The sequence below is a fragment of the Palaemon carinicauda genome, chromosome 6 (genome assembly GCF_036898095.1).
Source record: "Palaemon carinicauda isolate YSFRI2023 chromosome 6, ASM3689809v2, whole genome shotgun sequence".
Lineage (NCBI taxonomy): Eukaryota > Metazoa > Arthropoda > Malacostraca > Decapoda > Palaemonidae > Palaemon > Palaemon carinicauda.
In genome coordinates this window covers 28,462,780-28,481,663 of record NC_090730.1, presented here as the reverse complement: position 1 = coordinate 28,481,663, position 18,884 = coordinate 28,462,780, and the positions used below count along the sequence as shown (strand labels likewise).

At 43.7% G+C, this 18,884-nt stretch overlaps 1 protein-coding gene across 3 annotated transcripts in view; it reads left to right on the top strand.

Moving 5' to 3' along the window:
* Positions 1-18,884, top strand: part of LOC137642535 (general transcription factor 3C polypeptide 3) — a 139,986-nt gene that overhangs the window by 17,075 nt on the left and 104,027 nt on the right. For all 3 annotated transcript variants that reach the window (XM_068375169.1, XM_068375170.1, XM_068375168.1), the window contains exon 3: positions 6,077-6,208. In XM_068375169.1, coding sequence (XP_068231270.1) covers positions 6,077-6,208 — 132 coding nt within the window. The remainder of the gene's footprint in view (positions 1-6,076; positions 6,209-18,884) is intronic.

The window sequence follows — 18,884 nt, the reverse complement described above, 5'->3', positions numbered from 1 at the left end:
CACCGGCCCTCTGCTTTTGTTGTTGCCAGCTCACAGTCTGTCCAGCAGAGGCATGATGATGGATCCGCAGGTACGCATGCACCCGTTCTGCAGGATTCACCCGTTCAGCTTGCTGCTCTGCCTTTGCCTCTTACAACTCAACTGTCGGGTGAGGAGGCTTCTGAGGATGAAGCTGCTCATCTTGATGATCCTCATTCTGATGTTGAAGGACACAAGTCTTCGCCACCCTCCTTAGACTTCCGCAAGGTCCTTGCTTTGTTCAGAGAGTTGTACCCTGAACACTTTGTGTCTGCAACCCCTCGTTCTCCTCCCTCCGAGTTTGCTCTGGGCATGCAGCCTACTGCGCCTGCCTTCACCAAGCTTGTTCTTGCCAGATCTTCAAGGAGAGCTTTGAGGGTTATGGGGGATTGGTTGCAGTCCAAGAAGCAACTGGGAAGGACCTCTTTTGTGTTTCCTCCTCCCAAGCTGGCTTCGAAGTCGGGCGTCTGGTATGCCACGGGAGAGGAACCTGGCTTGGGGGTTCCTGCCTCTGCCCAGGCCGACTTCTCAAGTCTGGTTGACTCTCCCCGCAGGTTGGCTATGAGACGTTCGAAGATCTGCTGGTCCCCTACAGATCTTGATCACTTGTTAAGGGGAGTCTTTCGTGCCTTCGAGATATTCAACTTCCTCGATTGGTGCCTGGGAGCCTTAAGCAGGAAGACTGCCCCTTCTGACAAGGACTCAGCCATGCTGATCATGTCCAGCATGGACAAGGCAATACGGGATGGGTCTGGCGAGCTTGCGGCTTCTTATGTATCAGGGGTCCTCAAGAAAAGGGAACATCTGTGCTCCTTCTTATCTGCTGGTATCACCCCTTGCCAGAGGTCAGAGTTACTTTTTGCTCCTCTGTCCAAGTGTCTGTTTCCGGAGGAATTAATTAAGGGGATGACTGCCTCTCTTCTCCAGAAGGATACGCATGACCTCATGGCTTCTTCTGCACGTAAGGCTAAGACCTCACCTTCCGTGTCTAAACCTTACCGCCCTCTAGCAGTTGATACTCCTGCTTCCAGGTTCATCCCACCCTTTCGTGGCAGAACCTCCAGCAGAGGAGGTACCCGTGCAGACAGTAACCGTGGCAAGCCCAAGAAGGGTTCCAAGTCCACAAGAGGCAAGTTTTGATTTCCTCCTCTCCAGACAGCTGTTGGAGCCAGACTCAAGACCTTCTGGCAAGCTTGGGAGAGCAGAGGTGCAGACGCTCAGTCTGTGAAGTGGCTGAGGGAGGGATACAGAATTCCGTTCTGCCGCAATCCCCCTCTAGCTACATCTCCCATCAACCTCTCTCCCAACTACAAGGAGAAGGACAAGAGGCTAGCGTTGTAACAAGAGGTGTCGCTCTTGCTACACAAGGAGGCAGTGGTCATAGTCCGGGACCATCAATCCCCGGGCTTTTACAACCGTCTCTTCCTGGTAGCCAAGAAGACAGGAGGTTGGAGGCCGGTGCTGGACATCAGTGCGCTCAATGCTTATGTCACCAAGCAGACGTTCACTATGGAGACGACGAAGTCGGTCCTAGCAGCGGTCAGGCAGGAGGACTGGATGGTCTCGTTAGACCTGAAAGACGCATACTTTCACGTCCCCATCCATCCAGACTCCCAACCTTTCCTGAGATTCGTCTATGGAAAGGTTGTGTACCAGTTCCAAGCCCTGTGTTTTGGCCTAAGCACGGCACCTCTTGTGTTTACGCGACTGATGAGGAATATTGCGAAATTCCTTCACTTGGCAGACATCAGAGCCTCCCTCTATTTAGACGACTGGCTTTTAAGAGCTTCCACAAGTCGTCGCTGTCTGGAGAATCTCAGATGGACTATGGATCTGACCAAGGAACTGGGCCTCCTGGTCAATTTAGAGAAGTCCCAGCTCGTCCCATCCCAGACCATTGTTTACCTGGGTATGGAGATTCAGAGTCGAGCTTTTCGGGCTTTTCCGTCGGCCCCAAGAATCAACCAAGCCCTAGAGTGCATCCTGAGCATGCTGAGAAGGAGCCGATGCTCAGTAAGGCAGTGGATGAGTCTAACAGGGACACTTTCATCACTGGCCCTGTTCATCGAGTTAGGGAGACTCCACCTCCGCCCCCTTCAGTATCATCTGGCTGCTCACTGGATCAAGGACATGACGCTAGAGACGGTCTCAATTCCTGTTTCCGAAGAGATGAGGTCTACTCTAACGTGGTGGAAGAACAGCATTCTTCTCAAGGAAGGTCTTTCGTTAGCTGTTCAGACCCCCGACCACCATCTCTTCTCGGACGCATCAGACTCGGGCTGGGGTGCGACATTGGACGGACAGGAATGCTCGGGAACATGGAATCAGGAACAAAGAACACTCCACATCAATTGCAAGGAGTTGTTAGCGGTTCATCTGGCCTTAATGAACTTCAAGTCCCTCCAGCTAAACAAGGTGGTGGAGGTGGACTCCGACAACACCACAGCCTTGGCTTACATCTCCAAGCAGGGGGGGACTATTTCGAGGAAGTTGTTCGAGATCGCAAGGGACCTCCTCATTTGGTCAAAAGATCGAAGGCTCACGCTGGTAACGAGGTTCATTCAGGGCGATATGAATGTCATGGCAGATCGCCTCAGCCGGAAGGGTCAGGTCATCCCCACAGAGTGGACCCTTCACAAGAATGTTTGCAGCAGACTTTGGTCCCTGTGGGTCAGCCAACCATAGATCTGTTCGCTACCTCGATGACCAAGAGGCTCCCATTGTATTGTTCGCCGATTCCAGACCCAGCAGCAGTTTACGTGGATGCTTTTCTGCTGGATTGGTCCCATCTCGACCTGTATGCATTCCCGCCGTTCAAGATTGTCAACAGGGTACTTCAGAAATTCGCCTCTCACAAAGGGACACGGCTGACGTTGGTTGCTTCCCTCTGGCCCGCGAGAGAATGGTTCACAGAGGTACTGCAATGGCTGGTCGACGTTCCCAGGACTCTTCCTCTAAGAGTGAACCTTCTACGTCAACCTCACGTAAAGAAGGTACACCCAAGCCTCCACGCTCTTCGTCTGACTGCCTTCAGACTATCGAAAGACTCTCAAGAGCTAGAGGCTTTTCGAAGGAGGCAGCCAGAGCGATTGCTAGAGCTAGGAGGACTTCCACTCTCAGAGTCTATCAATCTAAATGGGAAGTCTTCAGAAACTGGTGCAAGGCCAATGCAGTTTCCTCAACCAATACCACTGTAACCCAGATTGCTGACTTCCTGTTACATCTAAGGAACGTTAGATCCCTATCAGCTCCTACGATCAAGGGTTATAGAAGTATGTTGGCAGCGGTTTTCTGCCACAGAGGCTTGGATCTTTCCTCCAACAAAGATCTGCAGGACATCCTTAGGTCTTTTGAGACCTCTAAGGAACGTCGGTTGTCCACTCCAGGCTGGAATCTGGACGTGGTCCTAAGGTTCCTGATGTCATCTAGATTTGAATCGCTCCAATCAGCCTCTTTCAAGGACCTCACATTAAAAATTCTTTTCCTAGTATGCCTAGCAACAGCTAAGAGAGTAAGTGAGATCCACGCCTTCAGCAGGAACATAGGTTTCACATCGGAAACGGCTACATGTTCCTTGCAGCTCGGTTTTTTGGCTAAAAACGAGCTTCCTTCACGTCCTTGGCCTAAATCGTTCGAGATCCCTAGCCTATCTAACTTGGTGGGTAACGAGCTGGAGAGAGTACTTTGCCCAGTCAGAGCTCTTAGGTACTATCTGAAAAGGTCAAAACCTTTACGAGGACAATCAGAAGCCTTATGGTGTGCTGTTAAGAAGCCTTCGCTACCAATGTCTAAGAACGCAGTTTCTTACTACATCAGGCTTCTGATTAGAGAAGCTCATTCTCATATGAAGGAAGAAGACCGTGCTTTACTGAAGGTAAGGACACATGAAGTGAGAGCTGTGGCTACTTCAGTGGCCTTCAAACAGAACCGTTCTCTGCAGAGTGTTATGGATGCAACCTATTGGAGAAGCAAGTCAGTGTTCGCATCATTCTATCTCAAAGATGTCCAGTCTCTTTACGAGAACTGCTACACCCTGGGACCATTCGTAGCAGCGAGTGCAGTAGTAGGTGAGGGCTCAGCCACTACATTCCCATAATCCCATAACCTTTTTTAACCTTTCTCTTGATTGCTTTTATTGTTGTTTTTGGGTTGTACGGTCGGCTAAGAAGCCTTCCGCATCCTTGTTGATTTGGCGGGTGGTCAATTCTTTCTTGAGAAGCGCCTAGGTTAGAGGTTATGATGAGGTCCTTTAGTATGGGTTGCAGCCCTTTATACTTTAGCCACCTAAGAGTCGTTCAGCATCCTAAGAGGACCGCTACGCTCAGTAAGGAAGACGTACTTATTAAAGGCAGAGTAATGGTTCAAGTCGACTTCCTTACCAGGTACTTATTTATTTTTTATTGTTATTTTGAATAACTAATAAAAATGAAATACGGGATACTTAGCTTCTTTGTTAACATGTATACTGGTCTCCACCCACCACCCTGGGTGTGAATCAGCTACATGATCATCGGGTAAGATTAATATTGAAAAATGTTATTTTTATTACTAAAATAAATTTTTGAATATACTTACCCGATGATCATGATTTAAATGACCCGCCCTTCCTCCCCATAGAGAACCAGTGGACCGAGGAGAAAATTGAGGTCTTGTTGACAAGAAGTACTGGAGTACCTGACCACAGATGGCGCTGGTGAGTACACCCCCACCTGTATAAGCGATCGCTGGCGTATCCCGACCGTAGATTTCTGTCGGGCAACAGAGTTGACAGCTACATGATCATCGGGTAAGTATATTCAAAAATTTATTTTAGTAATAAAAATAACATTTTTCAATTTTCATCACTTGAACTCAATTCAGTCTTAGTTTTCTTTGCTTCACTTTCTTTCTCTTCATCATGATCACTAGACCTTTTCTCACCACTACTGATACCTGTACTGAAACCAAGCTTCGTAGGACCCGTGATTATACATTAAATCAAAAATGAAACTTGAGAAAAGGAAGATAATAAGCACTGTTAATAACGGACCGACCAGAGGACAACCACACGATGCGCATGAGAACAGAGAACTGACCGACGCGACGCTCAATGGCGTCCCTCCGACGTGCTGCCGTCTACCGGGGTAAACAAGAAACTACGACCATTGCTTCGAGAAAATTCTACGCGTATGGTCTACGTCGGATACCACTCTCCGAGGGGATCTAAGACAGTGAAAGCTAATTCAAACTGTAAAAGAAGAGGGTACTCAACTTATACGACGAAGAGGAAGAAATCATGCGTGGAAATACTCTAAAAAAGCGCACTCGAAAAAACTACGCACATGTAGGATGCTGCGATAGAAAGGAATGACATCATCAGTGACGAACAATACCATGAGGGGAGAGGATATGTAATGGGCTCCTCACCTATCCTTCTCTCTAGTTTCCTAGACTGGGTTAAGTCTGTTACGGGTGCAGTTATCTATGGCTATCTACGGATGTGTCCCTGATTATACACGATATCTTAGGATAGTCGTCCCGGGGGTTAGAACCTCGTGATACATGACTGTAATTCTCTTGTAATATCACTCTCAGAAATATTATACTGTAGGAAGCTACTGGAAGGACCTTCCATCAGGACGACCTGGCTTGAGCCCAAAAATAGATTTTTCCTACGTCAAAATCCGTTCACATTATCCATCATAGCCTATTGTATCTCTTGATGGGTCATGACTTTTCTATTTTAGGTTTCTGATTAAATATTCGATATTATTTACCTTTTGTGTCTCCACAATTCTCTAATCATCTTTGATGCGTTGACTTTTACACCCAGTGTGGTTTGTTTTGATTTTTTTTGTTGAGATTTTGTGCACATTAATTTAAGAGTGACTTTTTTTTTGACTTATCTGGATCTAATACACATCTGAATATGATCTATCCAGTACTTTATCATAAGGTTTAAAGTAAATTGTTGAGAGATATCCTGAGAGATTATGATGGCCAGATGTAGAAGTTTTTATCCTATTTTTATCTTATTTGTTTTTTATTTATAACATTTACTGTATTCTGAAATTTCCAGATGAATTCTAGTGTCAAAATTTCTGAGTTGGGTGGAGAAGAGCTGATGGAGGTGGAAATGATAGATAGTCATCAAAGTGGTAAAAAAGAAAATTCTGAGAGACGGAGCAGTAGCACTGCTACTCAACCAGCGGTAAGTGGTGCATGAGACACTCAAGTGACCTTAATTATCAAATACTAATTATTTATTTTTGTCAGATAGAGACTGTTAAAGCATGGGTGTTTTTATTGATAATGTGTAATCGTGGGTCAGATAACTGCTGGTTTGGTAGTGAAACAGATCCTGTATGTTATGTTTGCTGAGGAAGTAGATAATAATTGAATGATCTTCAATTAAAGAATATGGACACACACTAAGATACTTTCATTCAACTTCTCTCACCTGCTTATAGAGGCAAATCTGATGCTAAGTCCATTTTTGTTAAGAAAAATGTACAGTAATGTATGTAAAGAATGATGTCATCCCAAATAACACATTAAAAATGCTCATTCTGTTGCAAGCATAACACTATTGAGAAGAAGATACAGATTTACATAAAATATGCAGGATTACCAGCTCTGCACTGTAATCTCTTTAAGATCGGTTCCCCAGAAAATTCATTTGGCCTCGGTTTTGATGTAAGCAGTAAATAAGTTGCCTGGTAATTAGTCAACTATGTTAGATAGTTAAGATAGCAATAATTATTGCCCACAATGAACACTCCAGACTTGATTAACTTAATTAATAATGTGAAACCCAGGCAATGTGATATTTATAATGCAAACGTATTTTTGATCCACAAACCAGTTAATCATAAGTGAATCATCTGTTGTGAGGTGATCTCACGTCTCATTCATAAAATATTTGAAGTGAACATCTGCAACAGTCCTAGCTCCTGTTAAGTGTCCTTAGTTGTTTTCTGCATACCGGTGTGCTCAAATTCCTTGATTGAAAGAATGGTAGCAAGAGACGAGGTAGCCTCACCTTATGATAATGGGTTTGTATATGAAAAATATGTTTGTTCCTACACGGATACAAACCCTTGTCCCTTAATAGGGGTATGCTTTTAGCATAGCTGGAACTTGGATGTTAAGAGTTTATAACAAGGTATTGGTAGTTATTGGCTGGGGGTGGGGATGCCTTGCCTCCCCACCAGCACACGGAGTAACCATTCAGTTTATTAGCTGTCAGATAGTACATATTATGTACTTAGGGGCCCTCAACTGTTGTTTTAATTTCTTCTGGTTTTTTTCCAATTGTAATGTTATCAAGTGTTTTTCAGTTTCCCTATAGCTGTAGCAGACTGACAGTTTCTGTGTACTGTAACCCTCTGATATACTCTTTTATTCCTACTGATTATTCCCTCGCAAGTGTAGACTAGTGACGACAATATACTTAAATGTATATCGTTACTCAGGAATGAAACACCGTAACACCGTCGATGGAAGGAAAACCTAATTATTCCTTCACCTGTGCTGCACCTTTGTCTTTTCTTTTTCAATATTAATCTTACCCGATGATCATGTAGCTGTCAACTCTGTTGCCCGACAGAAATCTAAGGTCGGGATACGCCAGCGATCGCTATACAGGTGGGGGTGTACACAACAGCGCCATCTGTGAGCAGGTACTCAAGTACTTCTTGTCAACAAGAACTCAATTTTTCCTCTGTCGTGCCACCGGCAAGACCTACTAATACGCCGTCCCTAACTGGATTTGTTTTCACAACTTTTTGGTGAAGTACACTATTCCAGTTTTGAGCTTTCGCTATGCAGGGGTTTTATCTTCATTTCAAAACTTGAACTCGTTTTGGATAGATTTAATTATGGTGACGAAGAGAGTATGGACTCTCTTTCACTTTTAAATGGCCGACCCTTCCCTTAGACGGAAGTGTTGGTGACGAAGAGAGTATAGACTCTCTTTCACTTTTAAATGACCGACCCTTCCCTTAGACGGAAGTGTGTTTAGGTTTTTGGTAATTTTGCTTAACAAAGTTATAGATTTATTTTATATCTCTCCGCCATTTATAGGCCTCTTCGATTAACTTTCCATTTATTATAAACTTATAAAAATTATTTTTTATGTTTGTTTATATGCGACCTTTCCTAATAGTAGGCGGTCCTTACTTGGAACCGAAGTTAATTAACATTAGCCCGTCATATCGTATTTCCTTTTAAGAATTTATGCTATTTTAATTTTAATGTTTTTGAAAGAATTTCTTTGATAGTCTCGTACTGTTTTCAAAGATGAACTAACGTTTAGTTTAGTCTCCGCAGTTGTTGACGTTCAGAACGTTCAACATGCGCTCTATCGTTACGATAGAGAGAGAGTATTTCACGGTTTCACGTTGCAGTAAGAGTAAACCGATTCTAGCGTTTCGTTCATTCTTTCTTAACTTAAATGGTTTTAATTCTAATAAAGGAACTTTTTATTTGGGAAACCTTTCAGTTTTTTTTTCCTTTAACAAATAATATGTTTTAACGATATATAATTGGGCTCTTCTCTCAGGTTCTAAGTCAAGAGAGAGAGAGAGAGAGAGAGAGAGATAGAGACGGAGGGAGAGAGAGGAGAATAAACGTTTCGTTCAAGCGGGAAACGTTGTTCTCGTTTTTTACTCTTCTCCCTAGTCGCTATAGGGGAAGAAGGTAAAACGTTTCTAGAGTTTTATTCTTGTTCCCAGGCTTTATGCGGTGAGAGATTTTAAACGTAGTTTATTTGATCTAGTGTTTAGTCTCTTTTCCAGCCACTGAATTCTTTATCTTTCATTATGTTTTTCTGTTACATTGTAAAACTGTTTTCGCAATTACTACCTTTTAATGAAGGATAGGATTGCGTGTTTCAGGTATAAATCACTTAAAGTTTCGAGTTCAGTGAAATAAGTGCAAACAGAAAATCAAAAGTGATAAAGTGATATGCGCAAAGTGTTACAGTGTTGCGTTCGAGGGTTCGTCTGTTCGTGCCAGTTGTTCACCTAGTCCGATACCTCTTACAAGGTCCCAAGCCCAGGGGAGAAGTAATGTCGAAGGACTTATGGGTTCCACAGGTCTTGATCGACGAACAGACGTTTCCCTCCGTGGTTTCGGGTGTATCTACACACGTTGCCTACGTGATCACCCCACCCACACAAAGACGAGAGAGCCCATTTATTCCTCGTCTGCGGAAGAGGTTTCTCGCAGAAACCATGGACCAAATCTTGCAGCTTTTTAGTGCAAGTCGGTCCCTTCCGCGCAAGTCCAACGGCCTAGGTGTAGCCACTGGGTCAGTTCGGACTCGCTCCAGTCATCCGACGACTGCACACCTCCCAAGAGAGGCAAGGTGGTACCGCAACAGGCAGTAACTCCGTCTGTTGCCGCACCAGCTGTTTTAGACCCTCAGTCACAACGGACAGTAGCTCCGTTTGTTGCCGTCTTTCATAGACCCTAGTGGTCCATGCTGCAGACTATACAGTCTCAGCTTGCTCCTTCAGGCAGGAGTATCGTGCTGGAAGGTTGACAATGCACCTGTTAATCTACAACCTTCCACGGTTGTGCGCTCAGCAGATACTGCGGCTGCCTGCTCCCACACTCCACCTGTGAGAGCTCCACCTCCGATGCGCAGTCAACCCTGCCAGACGCATGTTCATGCTGCACCCTCCATTGCCATGCGTGAGCTACCGCATCAGCAGTGGGAAGGTGCTGTAGAGCTGCCGTGTTTTGACACAATGCGGCATGCTCCGCAACCCATGCGGCATGCTCCGCATCCCATACGGCATGCTCCGCAACCCACGGCAGTCCCTCCCACGCACCAACACTCTGCTTTTGTTGTTGCCAGCTCCCACACTCCGACTGCGGAGAAGGTTGACGATGCACCCGTGGGCCTACACCTCCCACGGTTGTGCGCCCGGCATGGCTTCCTGCTCCCACACTCTTGTTGTGAGAGCTCCTCCACCCATGCACAGTCAACCCTGCCAGATGTATGATGACTCCCACAGACACACGGAGCACTCCGTTGCCGTGCGTGAGCTACCACAAGCTGCCGTGTTTTGACACGATGTGTCAGCCTCCGCAACACACTGTGGTTACCGCCACTCGCCCGCAGCAAACTAGTCAGTCAGGAGTTGAGGCTTCCCCACACAACTTTGGTTGTTGCCAACTCACAGACTGTCAAACAGTTACATGACGTTGCCTTCTGGTCTGCTACTAATACACCAGTGCTGTATGTCCTCACGCTCCTGTTGTGGTTGACAGTTCAGTTTTTGACAGTTCACAGACTGTCAAGCAGTTTCATAACGTTGCCTTCTGGTCTGCTGCTTTTGCACCAGTGAAACCCTCACTGAGATAACCTAGCTTTTCTCGGACATGGTTCCTGTAGATGAGAAAGTGCTGTTCTCCCTCCTTCTGATATTCCCTTGAGGACTCTGTCATTTGGAGAGGAGCCTTAAGCTGCTTAGCCTCCTATGGACTTTAATTAAAGCATAACATGCTTCCAGGGAGGGTAAATGGTTCCGCTTCAGTCGCTAACCCCGTCTGTTGCCACACCTGCTCCCATAGACCTTGGGCTTTGTTGCAAGACATGCAGTCCAAGCTTAGTCCTTGATAGAGGATTTTTTACGGAGAAGAACCTTCTTGCCAACGACCTTCCTACCGGTTGGTTGTACGCCCTGTTGACGCTGAGGTATCCTACTCACGTCCGCCAGTTGAGATGGTTCCTCCACCGGTGCGACCCAGTGTGGGTTGCCAGTCGCACGTTGACGTTAAGCTACTCTCGGAGGTGGTTGTGGACGTTCAGTGTGTCACTGGGAAGACGTTCAACAACCAGCAGAGGTGACTTGTTGTGACGCAGTGTGGCAACCTCAGCAACCCGATAAGGGGTTGTCTGCACTACCCAGACAGTCTAGACAGTTTCGGGTTGTCGCTGTACTTCCTCGCATCCCCATGGTTGACAGTTCACAGACTGTGCAGCAGTACCATGATCTTGTGTCCGGCTCCGTCACGCATCCACCAGTGCGACCGGATTCAGCGAGTCAGACGTTGCCCACTCCGTTGCCATTTCCTCATCAGTTTCGGATGAGGAACCCTCTGATGAGGACATGGCTGAACAAGACGATCAACCCCCAGCCCTGCTATCCATCCAGAAGATGCTGAAGAAGGAATACGGCCCTGTCAGGCTGTGGATGAGTCTGGTTAGGACACTGTCATCCGTGGTTCAATTGGTGTCACTTGGAAGACTACACCTCCGTCCTCTTCGGTTTCATCTAGCTCTTCACTGGAAAAGGACAAGACGCTAGAAGCGGTCTCGATCCCGGTTTCCGGAAGATAAGTCTGGTCTAACCTGATGAAAGGACTTTATCAACCTTTTATAGGGTCTTCCCCTGACTGTTCAGACTCCCAACCACGTTCTCTTCTCAGACGCATCGGACGTAGGCTGGGGTGCGACCTTAGGCGGTAGGGAATGCTCGGGATTATGGAACTCGAGTCAAAGGACAATGCATTTTAACTGCAAGAAGCTTCTGGCAGTACGTCTGACCTGGAAAAGCTTCAGGTCTCTCCTTCAAGACAAAGTAGTGGAGGTCAACACGGACAACTCCCTGCTTTGATGTTCATCTACTAGCAAGGAGGGACCTACTCTCTGACATGGTGCGAGTTCGCTAGTGACCTCCTCTCCTGTTCAACAGGTCTAGACTTTTCACTAGTAACAAGTTTCTTCCAAGGCAACTTGAATGTCTTAGCAGATTGTCTCAGTAGGAAGGGTCAATAATTCCAACATATTGGACCCTCCACAGAGATGTATGCAAGAGACTTTGGGTCACCTGGGGCCAGCCAACCATAGATCTCTTCGCAACCTCGATGTCCAAGAGGCTCTCAATACTTTGCTCACCTATCCCGGACCCAGCAGTGGTTCTTTTAGATGACTTTCTACTAGATTAGTCTCATCTAGATCTATATGCATTCCCTCCGTTCTAGATTGTCAACAAGGTACTGCAGAAGTTCGCCTCTCACGATGGGACAAAGTTGACACTAGTTGCTTCCCTCTGGCCCGCAAGAGAATAACTTACCGAGGTACTTCGATGGCTAGTAGACGTTCCCAGAACTCTTCCCCTAAGGGTGGACCTGCTACGTCTGCCACGCGTAAGAAGGTACTCCAAGGCCTCCACGCTCTTCGTCTCACTGCCTTCAGAGTATCGAAAGACTCTCGAGAACTAGAGGTTTTTCGAAGGAGGCAACCAGAGCGATTGTTAGAGCAAGGAGAACATCCACCCTTAGAGTCTACCAATCGAAGTGGGAAATCTTCCTAAACTGGTGCAAGTCAGTATCCGTATCCTCGACCAGTACCTCTGTAACTCAAATAGCTGACTTCCTCTTATATCTGAGGAAAGAGCGATCTCTTTCAGCTCCCACTTTCAAGGGTTACAGAAGCATGTTGGCATCAGTCTTCCGTCACAGAGGCTTAGATCTTTCCAACAATAAAGATCTACAGGACCTCCTTAAGTCTTTTGAGACCACGAAGGAGCGTCGTTTGGTTACACCTGGTTGGAATTTAGACGTGGTTCTAAGATTCCTTATGTTAGACAGGTTCGAACCACTTCAATCAGCCTCCCTGAAAGATCTCACCTTTAAGACTCTTTTCCTGATATGCTTAACCACAGCTAAAAGAGTCAGTGAGATTCATGCCTTCAGCAAGAACATCGGATTTTCATCCGAAACGGCTACATGTTCTACATCTTGGTTTTCTAGCCAAACACGAGCTGCCTTCTCGGCCTTGACCAATATCGTTCGTTATTCCAAACTTATCGTATGGTTGGAAATGAACTAGAAAGAGTATTATGTCCTGTAAGAGCTCTTAAGTTCTATTTTAAAAACCTTTACGAGGCCCGTCTGAAGCTTTATGGTGTTCAGTTAAGAATTCATCTTTGCCTATGTCAGAGAATTCTTTATCCTATTATTTTCAGACTGTTAATACGAGAAGCTCATTCCCTTCTGAATGAGGAAGACCAAGCTTGGCTGAAGGTAAGGACACACGAAGTTAGAGCTGTCACAACTTCCGTGACCTTTAAACAAAATAGATCTCTGCAAAATATATTCGACGCAACCTTTTGGAAAAGCTAATCAGTGTTCGCGTCTTTTATCTTAAGAATGTCCAGTCTCTTTACGAGAACTGCTACACTCTGGGACCATTCGTAGCAACGAGTGCAGTAGTGGTGGGGGCTCCACCACTACAATTCCCTAATTCCAGAACCTTTTTAATCTTTCTCTTGAAATATTTCTGGGTTGTCCGGAAGGCTAAGAAGCCTTCCGCATCCTGGTTGATTTGGCGGGTGGTCAAATTCTTTCTTGAGAAGCGCCTAGATTAGAGGTTGTGATGAGGTCCTTTAGTATGGGTTGCAGCCCTTCATACTTCAGCACCTAGGAGTCGCTCAGCATCCTAAGAGGATCGCTAGGCTCAGTAAGGAAGACGTACTTAAAAAGGCAGAGTAATGGTTCAAGTCGACTTCCTTACCAGGTACTTATTTATTTTATGTTTGTTATTTTGAATAACTGCTAAAATAAGATACGGGATACTTAGCTTCTAATGTTAACATGTATGCTGGTCTCCACCCACCACCCTGGGTGTGAATCAGCTACATGATCATCGGGTAAGATTAATATTGAAAAATGTTATTTTCCTTAGTAAAATAAATTTTTGAATATACTTACCCGATGATCATGAATTTAAGGACCCTCCCTTCCTCCCCATAGAGAACCAGTGGACCGAGGAGAAAATTGAGTTCTTGTTGACAAGAAGTACTTGAGTACCTGCTCACAGATGGCGCTGTTGTGTACACCCCCACCTGTATAGCGATCGCTGGCGTATCCCGACCTTAGATTTCTGTCGGGCAACAGAGTTGACAGCTACATGATCATCGGGTAAGTATATTCAAAAATTTATTTTACTAAGGAAAATAACATTTTGTTTATATTGGCTAATGTTTAAGAAATTCAACTATTCATGAGCAAGGTTGGACAACTGTTTTTTTTTATAGTTTGTTTTAAAACAAAAAAATGTCTCCACAGTAAATTGGAACTTAATGAGAAAATTTTCTTGCATTCGATTCGAGACAAGCACATAGTAGTTTGTCTATAAAATTGCAGAAACTGTGAAAATGAATCATCCTAGTGACTTAGACCAAAGAGAAGTATCGAAACTTAAATCAAGTATATTAGATATATTACCAAAATAAGTTTCCATATACTTTTTACCTCTATAGCCAGGAATTCATTCGCAAGAATATGTACTAGCCATTCGCTGACACATCTAGTGGCTGAGCAAAATACGTAAATTAATATTCTTAATTGGGCCGGGCTCACTGCCAATCAAAACATAAACCTTTATCTTCCCGAATTTATATTGAAAATGGTCTTTGTTATATATTTACGCCGTAATAAAGGTATAAAAAGGTGGACACAATCACTTACTATCTCAGAACTCAGTGTTCTAAAAAGCAGAAAGGTTGTGGAATTATCGAAGATAATGTAACAAGAAGTAGAAAACTGAACTGATTATTATTATTATTATTATTATTATTATTATTATTATTATTATTATTATTTTTATTATTAACTAAGCTACAACCCTAGTTTGAGAAGAAGGATGCTATAAGCCCAAAGGATCCAACAAGGAAAAATACCCCAGTGAGGAAAGCAATTAAATGAAATACAGTATATGAAAAGTTATGAATAAAGAATATAAAATATTTCAAGTTCAGTAACGACGTTAAAATGGAAATTTTATATGTAAACTATGAAGAGAGACTCAAGCAGTTAGCCCAAGTATTTTCAGACTCAAGCAGTTAGCCCAAGTATTTTCAGACTCAAGCAGTTAGCCCAAGTATTCTCAGTCTTCTCTAGATTTAACTGAATCAAACACAAACAATTCAACTATTAAAGGTGTTACTAAATGTTAATTACTTTATGTTTGTAATCAAAACAGTTTGCTAACAGCTGACATAACTTCTAAAGAAGGGAGAATGTGAGTGAACTATATTCCTCCTTAAGCATCAACACAACAATACGGTCCGAAGCCACCAGTCAGTTGTGATTATGTTACACAAAGCCAAGAAAAATTCAAACCACATTGTGATTTATTAGTTCTAAATGAATGAATTAAATTTTGAATTGTTAGGCAAAATGATGTCTTATTTAGACACTACTTGGCGAGAAACTGAAGAGGAGGAAGTTAATGAGTCATATCATCGACTGGTTAGTGGCCATCAACCACCAAATGGGGTGGTGGTAGCCAAAGGGTTTGACGTTTTTTGCAAGAAGAGAGAATGTGAAAGTTTTATTATGTGGCAGATGTTTATAAAGATTTGAGTAAGAGCCATATGAACATTAGAGGAGTTTCATCCAAGTAAAACATTTTTTATTTTGTAAACGGAGCTCGTACAACATTGGAACAAGTTTTTAAATGAAAAAGTCCTTTTTCTTGTATTTTACTGGTTATCTTTTCTCCTGGTCAAATTTATTATTAATACCTTATCACATGAGTCATATTTCCTGTTTTTATAATATATCATATAATATGATAAAACTTGAAGGTTTAAACTTATACATTTTCATTTCTTAGGTAGAATTTACCAATAAATGTATTCTGTTACTGCAAACTGTAGTAGTGTATTTCATTGAATTTTTGTACATACATACATATACCAAAGGCACTTCCCCCAATTGGGGGGTAGCCGACAACAACAAGAAGCAAAACAAAAAAGGGGACCTCTACTCTCTACGTTCCTCCAGCCTAACCAGGAACTCAGCCGAGTTCCGCTGGTACTGCTAGGGTGCCACAGCCCAACCTCCCACATTTCCACCACAGATGAAGCTTCATACTGCTGTGTCCCCTACTGCTGCTACCTCCGCGGTCATCTAAGGCACCGGAGGAAGCAGCAGGGCCTACCGGAACTGCGTCACAATCGCTCGCCATTCATTCCTATTTCTAGAACGCTCTCTTGCCTCTCTCACATCTATCCTCCTATCACCCAGAGCTTTCTTCACACCATCCATCCACCCAAACCTTGGCCTTCCTCTTGTACTTCTCCCATCAACTCTTGCATTCATCACCTTCTTTAGCAGACAGCCATTTTCCATTCTGTCAACATGGCCAAACCACCTCAACACATTCATATCCACTCTAGCCGCTAACTCATTTCTTACACCCGTTCTCACCCTCACCACTTCGTTCCTAACCCTATCTACTCGAGATACACCAGCCATACTCCTCAGACACTTCATCTCAAACACATTCAATTTCTGTCTCTCCATCACTTTCATTCCCCACAACTCTGATCCATACATCACAGTTGGTACAATAACTTTCTCATATAGAACTCTCTTTACATTCATGCCCAACCCTCTATTTTTTACTACTCCCTTAACTGCCCCCAACACTTTGCAACCTTCATTCACTCTCTGACGTACATCTGCTTCCACTCCACCATTTGCTGCAACAACAGACCCCAAGTACTTAAACTGATCCACCTCCTCAAGTAACTCTCCATTCAACATGACATTCAACCTTGCACCACCTTCCCTTCTCGTACATCTCATAACCTTACTCTTACCCACATTAACTCTCAACTTCCTTCTCTCACACACCCTTCCAAATTCTGTCACTAGTCGGTGAAGCTTCTCTTCTGTGTCTGCTACCAGTACAGTATCATCCGCAAACAACAACTGATTTACCTCCTATTCATGATCATTCTCGCCTACCAGTTTTAATCCTCGTCCAAGCACTCGAGCATTCACCTCTCTCACCACTCCATCAACATACAAGTTAAACAACCACGGCGACATCACACATCCCTGTCTCAGCCCCACTCTCACCGGAAACCAATCGCTCACTTCATTTCCTATTCTAACACATGCTTTACTACCTTTGTAGAAACTTTTCACTGCTTGCAACAACCTTCCACCAACTCCATATAACCTCATCACATTCCACATTGCTTCCCTATCAACTCTATCATATGCTTTCTCCAGATCCATAAACGCAACATACACCTCCTTACCTTTTGCTAAATATTTCTCGCATATCTGCCTAACTGTAAAAATCTGATTCATACAACCCCTACCTCTTCTAAAACCACCCTGTACTTCCAAGATTGCATTCTCTGTTTTATCCTTAATCCTATTAATCAGTACTCTACCATACACTTTTCCAACTACACTCAACAAACTAATACCTCTTGAATTACAACACTCATGCACATCTCCCTTACCCTTATATAGTGGTACAATACATGCACAGACCCAATCTACTGGTACCATTGACAACACAAAACACACATTAAACAATCTCACCAACCATTCAAGGACAGTCACACCCCCTTCCTTCAACATCTCAGCTTGCACACCATCCATACCAGATGCTTTTCCTACTCTCATTTCATCTAGTGCTCTCCTCATTTCCTCTATTGTAATCTCTCTCTCATTCTCATCTCATATCACTGGCACCTCAACACCTGGAACAGCAATTATATCTGCCTCCCTATCATCCTCAACATTCAGCAAACTTTCAAAATATTCCGCCCACCTTTTCCTTGCCTCCTCTCCTTTTAACAACCTTCCATTTCCATCTTTCACTGTCTCTTCAATTCTTGCGCCGGCCTTCCTTACTCTCTTCACTTCTTTCCAAAACTTCTTATTCTCTTCATATGACTGACCCAGTCCCTGACCCCACCTCAGGTCAGCTGCCCTCTTTGCCTCACGTACCTTGCGCTTTTCTTCCACCTTTTGCTCTATATTTTTCATACTTCTCTATACTATTACTCTGCAGCCATTCTTCAAAAGCCCTCTTTTTCTCTTCCACTTTTACCTTCACTCCTTCATTCCACCATTCACTGCCCTTCCTCATGCTGCCTCCAACAACCTTCTTGCCACATACATCACTTGCAATCCCAACAAAATTTTCTTTAGCTAACTTCCACTCCTCCTCTAAATTACCAGTTTCTCTTACTCTCACCTCGTCATATGCCATTTTCAACCTTTCCTGATATTTACTTTTTACCCCCGGTTTTATTAGCTCTTCAACCCTCACTAGCTCCCTTTTACATCCACCTACTCTATTCCCCCACTCTTTTGCTACGACTAATTTTCCTTCCACCAAAAAATGATCAGACATGCCGTTAGCCATACCCCTAAACACGTGCACGTCTTTCAATCTTCCAAACATTCTTTTAGTTATCAACACATAATCCATTAATGCCCTTTCTACTACTCTTCCATTTGCCACTCTCACCCATGTATACTTATTTTTATCTTTCTTTTTAAAAAACTACTGTGTATTTCACGGACCATGACACCCTCTTTTTTTAATATAACTAATGAACTAGGCTTCTGATTAATGTGAAACTGAAACCACCAGAGTTTGAGACACCGACCTAATTAAGAAAAATGGATTCAAGCATCTACTCCGCAGTATTGTCTTACTTTATATAGAGAAATGTCATCTAAATTCTGTGGTTATGGCGAGAACGGAAATTAAGACCTGGCAACTAGGCGTAGAATGACGTATGTCAACCATGACGTGAGCCCCTGACGTTTACACCTGCCACGCCCCCCTTTCTGTATGGTTATTAAAAGATATATAAGTTGTAGTGAATTATACTGCTCTTTGATGGAATCTAAAGATACTGATTAGTTATTATATTTAAATAAACTAATTTTTAGACTCAATTGTGTTTATTATTTAATTAATAGTTAATTTTACGAAAAAAAGACAAAAAAATTAAAATCTCGGAAGGCAGTCAGAGAGGTGATCGCGCTAGGGAAGGTACACGCCTGTTACATACGGTCATTGACAAGGCTCCTGCTGACACTTT